Source organism: Myotis brandtii, unplaced genomic scaffold, assembly GCF_000412655.1.
Source record: "Myotis brandtii unplaced genomic scaffold, ASM41265v1 scaffold152, whole genome shotgun sequence".
Lineage (NCBI taxonomy): Eukaryota > Metazoa > Chordata > Mammalia > Chiroptera > Vespertilionidae > Myotis > Myotis brandtii.
In genome coordinates, this window is record NW_005355502.1 from 1,879,030 (window position 1) to 1,889,291 (window position 10,262).

The 10,262-nt window shown below is 40.9% G+C and overlaps 1 protein-coding gene across 1 annotated transcript in view; it reads left to right on the forward strand.

The window, feature by feature from the left end:
- Nucleotides 1–10,262, forward strand: part of LOC102242513 (ATP-binding cassette sub-family A member 3) — a gene marked incomplete at its 3' end in the record, with an annotated part of 250,551 nt that overhangs the window by 12,072 nt on the left and 228,217 nt on the right. Inside the window, exon 4 of the mRNA XM_014535858.1 lies at nt 3,125–3,266. Coding sequence (XP_014391344.1) covers nt 3,125–3,266 — 142 coding nt within the window. The remainder of the gene's footprint in view (nt 1–3,124; nt 3,267–10,262) is intronic.

Below are 10,262 nucleotides of genomic sequence, written 5' to 3' on the forward strand. Positions count from 1 at the left end.
GCCGTTTCCAGAATTGGGCATTTTGTCACTCGAGTAAAAATAAAATGTCATGAGTAAAGATTAATCTCTTTATAGTGCAATTCTTAACCTTTTTATATTAATGTCAATATTGGAACAATGTATCTTGGATGTTTTCACTATGTATCTTTGCTACACAACACCGATGTACATGTTTACATCCGGTTTTAGAATTGCATTATTGATCATGAGTTACATGAGTGATGCCCAACTCTGGCCGTTGCGAGAGACAGATATTTGAATTATGCAACTTTTTGTCTCTGTCAATGTGTGTCACCCAAAATGAGTTCACGTGTCACCTCTGACACGCGTGTCATAGGTTCGCCATCACTGGACTAAGACTATGTGCTGGCCCTTTAAGAGGAACTGCTGGGTTTCCAGCAGCCTCAATGTTACTCAGCCACAATCCCCGCTGGTTTTTAAAGCCTAAAGTTACAGGGACCTCTCTTCCTATCTCTGTAACCTTGGAGTGGGGGTCTGCTGTGGGGCTGGAACCGCCTGCATCTCATAGGCGGCCTCCGCAGTGAAGATATCCCTCCTGATTAAAAACACGACGCAGGTGGGTGTTGGGCCAGCTCCTTCTGCGCCTCTGCCCCTCCTACCAGCCTCAATGTTCTTTCTCCTTTGCTTCTCTATTTGTAAAACTTCCATTCAGCCAGATTTCAGGTGGTTCTGAGTGATGCTGGTTCTGTATTTTAGTTGTAATTTTGATGTGGTTGTGGGAGGCAGCAAGGACCGCCATCTTGGTTCTCCCAAGATATTTTTAAAAGTCCTACAACTCAATAATAAAGAGACAAGCAGCCCAGTTTCAAAGATAAACAAAATATTTAAATAGTTTGTCAAAGCAGATATATGAATGGCTAATAAAGACATGAAAAGTATGCAATGCCATTATACATCAGGAAAATACAAATTTAAGCCATATGAGACACCTCTACCCTCCACCAGGAAGGCAAAAATTAGTCTGACGATACTGTTAAGGATGTGAAGCCACTGTTGGTGAGATTATAAAATGGTATGATCAGGTTTGAAATATGTCTGCCATTAGTTTGCTCAAATAAGTCTAAACACACATCTATTATATATGATTCATCAGTTGCACTCCTATGAATTACCCTAAAGAAGGAAAACATATATTCACAAAAGAGATGTGTAAGAATGTTCATAACAGCATTATCCATATTAGCTGAATAATTATTGGGAACAGTCAGGTAATTTTCAACCAGAAAATTAATGGCCTCTGTTATATTTACACTGTGAAATATTGCTCAGTGACAAAAATGAATTAACTACTGAAAAAAGCAGTTACATTAATGAATCTTATTCTTTCTGATAAAAGAAGCCTTATGGAAAAGAGTATAATCTTGTGAGTTTTATTTATATGAAATTATATTACAGGCAATATTACCCTATGGTGAAATCAGAAAAAAAATGTATCTCTGAGGGAGTGTGATCAGGATCGACTGGAAAGGGGCATGAGAGGACTTTCTGGGGTGGAGGCTCTTGTTTATCTTGTATGTGGTTTGGATCATGAAAACTGTATTTGCCAAAATGTATGTCCAGTTAAGCAGATATACAGTTAAAATTTGTCCATTTTATTGTATCTAATTTTACCTCAAATAAGAACTATAAACAAGTATTGAATTCTAGTAAATGCTGAAGTATTTTGGTGGAAGTGTACTTATATTACCAACTTCTTTGGCAATGCATCCAAAGATTAGATGTATTGATATATATAAATTACATAGGTATTATATATGAATGTATGGAGACATATACATTTAAATTAATATGTTATGTAGTATAAATTACATATGTATACCTCATTTTTTTAATGTATACTTGTCAGTCAGTCTCTTTTTGAGCCATAAATCCATTCTTTTACTCTGCTCTTTGATGCTGTAGCTACACTTCTGTTTTTTCAGCCAGCTCTATATAAGACTCTACTGTTAAAGCACAGGACTTGGGGAAGAAATTTGATCTTTCCTGTTGGCTTTCTGTCTGCTTGTAGTTCCTATGAGTGACATCCCAGCAACACTTCTTTTTTGCAGTAGCACTTTCTTCCCATAGCAGCAGCCAAATACAGTTTGCAGATTGTCCAACAGTTTTCAAAATCAGCCTCATCACACCCTCTCAAAGGTGACCAGCTCCAGGTGGCTGGAGCTCCTTCTCAGAACTGTAGGTCCAGTCCCAGAGGGCCCTTCTCTCACACTCTGGGACAGCACCAGCTGACTCGTGCAATCTCCTCAGAAGTTTGGTGTTCAGCCCCACAGGACCTCTCCTCTAAGTTTATAATTTTTAGTAATTATAAACTCTTGCTTTTGTTCCCTTAGTCCTAGGGCTGGGGGCTGCTTGATGCTGTTGCTACCTGATACCTTAGAATTTTCCTACCCTTTCTATCTAGTATGATTTCTATTTTCTGCTATACCTTGAACAGATACATAGCTCTCTGTTGTGTTCATATACCATAGTTTATGCAGTCTCCTATTTATGAGCAATTGATTTCAATACATTTCCACCACAGATAACATTAACAACAAACGTGTACATACCTTTTCTTCATATTGTTGGAGATATATATTTCAAGTCTGTTCCTGGAAGTAAGATTGCTGAATCAAACAGTAAATGCAGATGTAATTTTGTTAAACATCACAAGATTCTCCATTACAGTTGTGCCATCTTGCATCCTACAAAGCAATGAATTAAAGTGCCTTTTTGTCTATAATCTTGCTAACAGAGTGTGTGGTTAAGCATTTTGATGTTTCCAGCCTGGTAGGTAAGAAAAATATTGCTGTGGTTTTAATTTGCATTTATTTCACGTGTGACATTGAGAAACTTTTCATGTATTTGTGGGCCACATATATATCTTACTTTTGTGAACTGTCTGCACATTGAGAGGACTTCAGATGTAGATGTGATTGGAGCATCTATATTATGTTGGGAGTCACTGCCATTTCCAGGCATTCAGTATCATGTTGACATCAGATGAGTCTCCTCTTTCAAATCACATGGTTTTCCTTATGTTCTTAACTGTCCTTTATTTCTAATATTTGCTTTTCAGTTTGTTCAGTTTTAAGCATAGTTTGTTTCCTGTTGCTACTTCTAGGTAAAATATCATCTGCGTTTTGTTAGGATACCAAGGACTATCCAACATTCAGGCCCGTCAGACTGGAAAACATCCTTACTCTTTCCTATTCACCCCTTTTCAGGACCCAGGAACCCAAACAACCAAGACGGAGGGAGTCCTGGTGAGTAGATATTTAAGCAAACTTATTTTATTATCCCAGTTGATACTAGCATATACATATATATACATACACACACACATATACATATATACATATATATACACACACATATATATACACACACATATATATGGTTTTATGTGTGTATATACATATACAACTATCCTATATAATAAAAGCCTAATATGCTAATAATATGCTAAGGCTGCTCAACTGCTCACTATGATGGGCACTGACCACCAGAGGGCAGACAGTCAACTGGTCGACCAGTCGCTATGATGTGCACTGACCACGAGGGGTCAGATGCTCTTACTGGTACAGTGATGGCGAACCTTTTGAGCTCGGCGTGCCAGCATTTTGAAAAACCCTAACTTAACTCTGGTGCCGTGTCACATATAGAAACTTTTTGATATTTGCAACCATAGTAAAACAAAGACTTATATTTTTGATATTTATTTTATATATTTAAATGCCATTTAAGAAAGAAAAATCAACCAAAAAATGAGTTCGCGTGTCACCTCTGACACGTGTCTCATAGGTTCGCCATCACTGGCCTAGGTCCACACGTGGCTATTGGCAAAGAGGAGCCGATCATGCACAGGTGGGTCCCTCAGCCTGGTCTGTGCCGTCTCTCAATTTGGGCTGAGGGACGTTCCCCAAGTGCATGAATTTCATGCACCGGGCCTCTAGTACATAATAAGTTTGTTTATTCTTGTGGTAATTTTAAAAATTAGATTTATATTCTATGAAAACCACTTTTCAATCCCATATATTTGACAAACTTAAAAAATATATATAATATATCTATATCATGCTTTATTCTCTTTCGATTCTTTTTTAAAAATATATATATTTTATTGATTTTTTATAGAGAGGAAGGGAGAGGGATAGAGAGTTAAAAACATCGATGAGAGAGAAACATCGATCAGCTGCCTCCTGCACACCTCCTACTGGGGATGTGCCCACAACCAAGGTACATGCCCTTGACCGGAATTGAACCTGGGACTCTTCAGTCCACAGGCCGACGCTCTAGCCACTGAGCCAAACTGGTCAGGGCTCTCTTTCGATTCTTATAGCAATATATCTATCTTTATATAGTTGTGGTTTAGTGTTATGCTTTCAAATGCACATATTTTCATTTGTTGGCATTGCTTGCCTATTTATGTCTATATATAATTTTATTGATTTGATCTAAAAGTTTTTACATTGGGATGGTAATTTTTAAGTCAAATTTTTCACTTGGTATATTATCATATGTGAAAAACCCTTAATGAGGAATTTGCATTTGCTGAATATCTTGAGATTTTATCTTTGGCAAATATTAAATAGAAGGAAAAACTATGCACATTCTAGCATTAGCAACAAAAATTGGAAACAACATAACCAGTAAGAGAATAGGTGAACCTGTTAGGCAGTCATTAAAAATACTCTTTTATGATGTAATCTGTTGAGAAAAAAAGTATTTAAATTGAATCTAGAGGTACCTGCATAACTAGCTAAATGGAGATGGATGGGGTTATTCCAGGCAATGGAATTAAACTCATGAACACATGTAGGACAGGAGGCCACATTCAGGGAGCTACATGACCTTCTGTTTACTTTTTATTAGCTAGCATGGAGGGTGCACATGGGAGACTAGTAGAGATGAGGCTAGGAGGAAAATAGGTCATTAAAGATCTAGTTTGTAAAGTGAAAAAGTATGAAATTTCTCCTGGAAGTTATGAGAGAGAATCAGAACAATATTTAACATGAATAGGAGAAATGATATGATGTGGTAGTGGATGTATCTCTCCAAGTTTTTGTTTGTATCTGAACACAAAAGTTTTGTTTTATACTGTTGCTGAACAAAGAATACTGTGACTTATGTTTTGCAATCCTATATAATAAAAGCCTAGGTGGCGTCAACCCTCATGTGACATACTCGTGCGATGTCATCACAAGATGGCTGCCACAAGATGGCCAGCAGGAGAGGGCAGTTGGGGGCTATCAAGCCGGCAGGGGAAGGCAGTTGGGGGCCATCGGGCCAGCAGGGGAGGGCAGTTAGGGGCAATCAGGCCAGCAGGGGAGCAGTTAGGCATCAATCAGGCCGGCAGGGGAGCGGTTAGGGGGAGATCAGCTGGAAGGCAGAAGCGGTAAGGGGCAATCAGGCAGGCAGGCAGGCGAGCAGATAGGAGCCAGCAGTCTGGATTGTGAGAAGGATGTCCGACTACCAGTCGGTCCCATAGGGGTCCCAGATTGGAGAGGGTGCAGGCTGGGCTGAGGCACCTCCCCCCACACCATGCACGAATTTTATGCACTGGGCCTCTAGATTATAAAATAATTTGTGTAATTAATCAAATTAATTTAGCTCGGCCATAGTGGCTCAGTAGGTTGAGCATTGTTCCATGCACCACAGGATTGCTAGTTTGATTCAGTCAGGGCTCATACCTGGGTTGCAGATCTGATCGACGGTGGGGGAGCGTATGGAAGGCAACTGATTGATGTTTCTCTCTCACATTGATGTTTCTGTCTCTTCCCTTTCCTCTCTCAAAGCATGTCTTCAAGTGAGGGAAAAAAACCCCACAGTATTTAAGAGAATGACTTGTTTTTCCTTGAACATTGGGATTTTATTTTGTCATCACTTATCAATTTTGGGTGGCATATTACTTGAGAACAGGCAGTATACCCTTAAGTTTCCTTAATGCCACACTATTTCTGGGGGAATGTTAAATATAGAGAAAGAAGGATGAAAGACTGAACATTCAAATTAAGGAGAAATGACAAGAGACAAGGGTACAAGGACTAAGAAGGATTGGAAGGAAAACAAGTAGGAAATTTAGATATATATTACATGAAATGAGGGAGAAATGGAAAACTATGCCTAATATTTTAGTTCAAATCCACAAAAGACCTTCTTGATATTTTTTCCTTTTTTATTAAATTTATTGGGGTGACATTGGTTAATAAAATTATATAGGTTTCAAGTGACATTTCTGTGATGCATGATCTGTCTATTACATGGTGTGTTTACCACCTAACGTCAAATAATCTTTCATCACCATATATTAGGCCCCTTTAACTTTTACTACCTCCTAAACTCCTTATCTCTGGTAACCACAATACTGTTGTCTGTCTGTTGTTTGTTAATTTGTTGCTTTTAGTTTTATACCCCACATATGAGTGAAATCATTATATGGTTTTTAACTTTTCCTGATGGACTTATTTTGCTTAGTATGATATTCTCAAAGTCCATCTGTGCTGTCACAAATGGTAGTATTTAATTTCTTATTATATCTGAGTAGTATTCCATTATATATATGGACCACATCTTTATCCAATCATATATCAAAGGACAGTTCAGTTGTTTCCATGTCTTGGCCACTGTAAACATTACTACAATGAACATAGGGGTGCACATCATTGTGAATCTGTATTTTCAAGTTTTACCCAAAAGGGAATTTTCTGGGTCATATGGTAAATCTATTCTTAATTTTTGAGGAACAACCCTACTGTTTTCTATAGTGGCTATACCCGTCTACACTCCCACCAGCAGTGAATGCAAGTTTCTTTTTTTTCACATCCTCTCCAATACTTGTTATTACTTGTCTTATCCTATATAATAAAAGGCTAATATGCAAATCATCCCCTCTGGAGTTTGACTGACTGGGAGTTTGACCACTCGCTATGACATGTGCTGACAACCAGGGGGATGCGCGGAATGAAGGAAGGTCCCTGTTGGCAGCCTGCAGCCGGGGGAAGGAAGGCCTTGGCCAGCAGCTGGCAGCCTAACCGTACACGAATTTAATGCACCGGGCCTCTAGTCTCTATATATAACAGGCTAATATGCTAAGTGTCTGACCATTCGACTGGTCGCTATGACACACACTGACTACCACGGGGCAGGTGCCAACACAGAAGCTGCCGAGCTGCAGTGACTTAGCAGTGGCGGTTCTCAGGTGACGCACCCCGAAACCAGACAGGAAGGAGCCCAATTTCTTGTGGGGGCCACGCGATCCCACCTTCGGCTATGAATTATGTTGTTGCTGGGGCACTGTTGGCCCTGCATCTGATTTACTGCACACTTGCATTTGTGTTCCACACCCTGTATGACTGCAACTTTGCAGAGTGCCCTCTCACACTCCGGGACCCCTTGAGGGATGTCGGAGAGCCAGTTTAGGCTCAATCCCCGCAGGCCAGACCAAGGGACCCCACCTGCTGGAGGGACCCCACTAACTCCACAGACGTCTTTCGAGCCATGGCACCCCAGGTGCAGCTGGCTGGGGAGGGACCACAGAAGGTTGGCTCCAGTGCATGTCTGGCCCGTCTTGCCCAGTCTCGCCCCGCCAGCCACTTTCTAATTAATTTCCTTTCAGCGTGCATGAATCTGTGCACTGGGTCACTAGTTTATAGTAGCCATTCTAAAGGTGTGAGATAATATCTCATTGTATTTTTTTGTTAATCCTCACTCAAGGATATTTTCTTCATTTATATTTAGAGAGAGTGGAAGGGAGGGGGAGAGACAGAGAGAGACAAACATTGATGTGAGAGAGCTATATCAATAGGTTGCCTCCTGCATGGCTTGGGACTGAGCCTGTATCCGAGGTAGGTGCCCTTGACCGGAATTGAAGCCAGGACCCTTCAGTCCACAGGGTGATGCTCTCTCTATTGAGCCAAACCAGCTAGGGCTCATTGTAGTTTTTATTTGCATTTCCCTAATAGCTATTGAAGTTGAGCATCTTTACATATACCTGTTGGCCATTTGTATGTGGCCTTGAGAGAAGTGTCTGTTCAGGTTCTCTGCCCGTTTTTTAATTGGATTATTTGAGTTGTATGAGGTTTTTATACATTTTGGATATTAAACTCTTGTCAGAACTGTTGTTTGTAAATATATTCTCCTATTTTGTTGGTTGTCTTTTTGTTTTGTTTGTGGTTTCTTGTGTTGTGCCGAAATTTTTAGTTTGATAGAGTCCCATTTTTTTACTTTTTTCCTTTGTTTCCCTTGCTCTTTAAGATATGTAATAAAAAAAATACTGTCTTTGCTCCATTGAATGTTCTTGCCTCCTTTGTCAGATATAAATTGACCATAAAGATATGGGTTAATTTGTGGGCTTTCTGTTCTGTTCCATTGATCTATAGGCCTGTTCTCATCTCAGTAACAGGTTGTTTTTATTATGATGGTTTTGTAGTATAGTTTGATATCTGCTACTGTGATCCCTCCAACTTTGTTCTTCTTTCTCAAGATTGCTGAGGCTGTTCGGGGTCTTTGTCAATTCCATACGAATTCCAGATTTGTGAAGTATGCTGTCGATATTTAAATAGGGATTGCATTGAATCTAGATTGCTTTGGGTAGGATGAACGTTTTAATTATGTTAATTATTCTAATCTGTGAACATGGTATATATTGACACTTGTTTGTTGGTTAAGTTTATGACTAGCTACCTCATTTATTTTGTTGCAGTCATAAATGGGATTTTTTTTGGTTTCTCTTTCTGAGAGTTTGTTATTGATGTATAAAAATACCCCTGGATATTAATTTTGTATCTTGCTACTTTGCCAAATTCATTCATTCGATCTGATAGTATGTTGGTGGAGTCTTTGGAGTGGTTCTCAACCTTCTGGCCCTTTAAATACAGTTCCTCATGTTGTGACCCAACCATAAAATTATTTTCGTTGCTACTTCATAACTGTAATGTTGCTACTATTATGAATCGTAATGTAAATATCTGATATGCAGGATGGTCTTAGGCGACGCCTGTGAGTCGTTCGACCGCCAAAGAGGTCGCGACCCACAGGTTGAGAACCACTCCTTTAGGGTTTACTATGTATGATATCATGTCATCTACAAATAATGTCAGTTTTATTTGCTCCTTTACAATTTTGATGACTTTCATTTCTTCTTGTCTGATCATTGTGGCTAGGACTTCCTGTACTATCCTATATAATAAAAGGGTAATATGCAAATTGACCCTAACAGCAGAATGACCAGGAACGCTATGACATGCACTGACCACCGGGGGCAGATGCTTAATGCAGGAGCTGCCCTCTGGTGGTCAGTGCACTTCCACAGGGAGAGTGCTGCTCAGCCAGAAGCCAGTTCATAGCTGGCCAGCGCAGCGGTAGTAGTGGAGCCTCTCCTACCTCCGTGGCAGTGCTAAGGATGTCTGACTAATGGCTTGGGCCCGATCCCCCGTGGGAGCGGGCATAAGCCGTTAGTCGGACATCCCCCGAGAGCTCCCAGGCTGCTAGAGGGATGTCTGACTACCAATGGGCCTAAGCGGACATTCCCCTGAGGGCTCCTGGGCTGCCAGAATGATCCCAGACTGGGAGAGGGCACAGGCTGGGCTGAGGGACACCCCCCCCACACACACCGAGTGCATGAAATTTTGTGCACTGGGTCTCTAGTGTTGAATAAGAGTGGTGAAAGAAGACATTCCTGTCCTGTTTCTGACAAAGGAAATGCTTTTAGTTTTTCCCATTGAGTATGATGGTGGCTGTAGGTTTGTCAAATATGACCTTTATTATGTTGTGGTATGATTCCTCTATTCTCACTTTGCTGAGAGTTTTTATCAAAAATGGGTGCTGGATTTTCTTGAATTCCTTTACTGCATCTATTGATATGATCATGTGGTTTTTATCTGTTATTTTGTTTATGTGATGTATCACGTTGACTTATTTACAAACAGGAGGCCCGGTGCACAAAAATTTGTGCACTCGGGGGGGAGGGGGGTCCCTCAGCCCAGCCTGTGCCCTCTCGCAGTCTGGGACCCCTCAGGGGATGACCACCTGCTGGCTTAGGCCCGCTCCCCAGGGGATTGGGCCTAAAATAGCAATCAGACATCCCTCTGGCAGCCTGGCAGCCCTCGGGGGATGTCCACTTGCCAGCGGGGAGCAGGCCTAAACTGCAGTCGGACATCCTTAGCGCTGCTGAGGAGGCAGGAGAGGCTCCCACCACCACCACTGTACTGGCAGCCATCAGCCTGGCTTGTGGCTGAGCAGAGCTCCTCCCATGTGAGAGC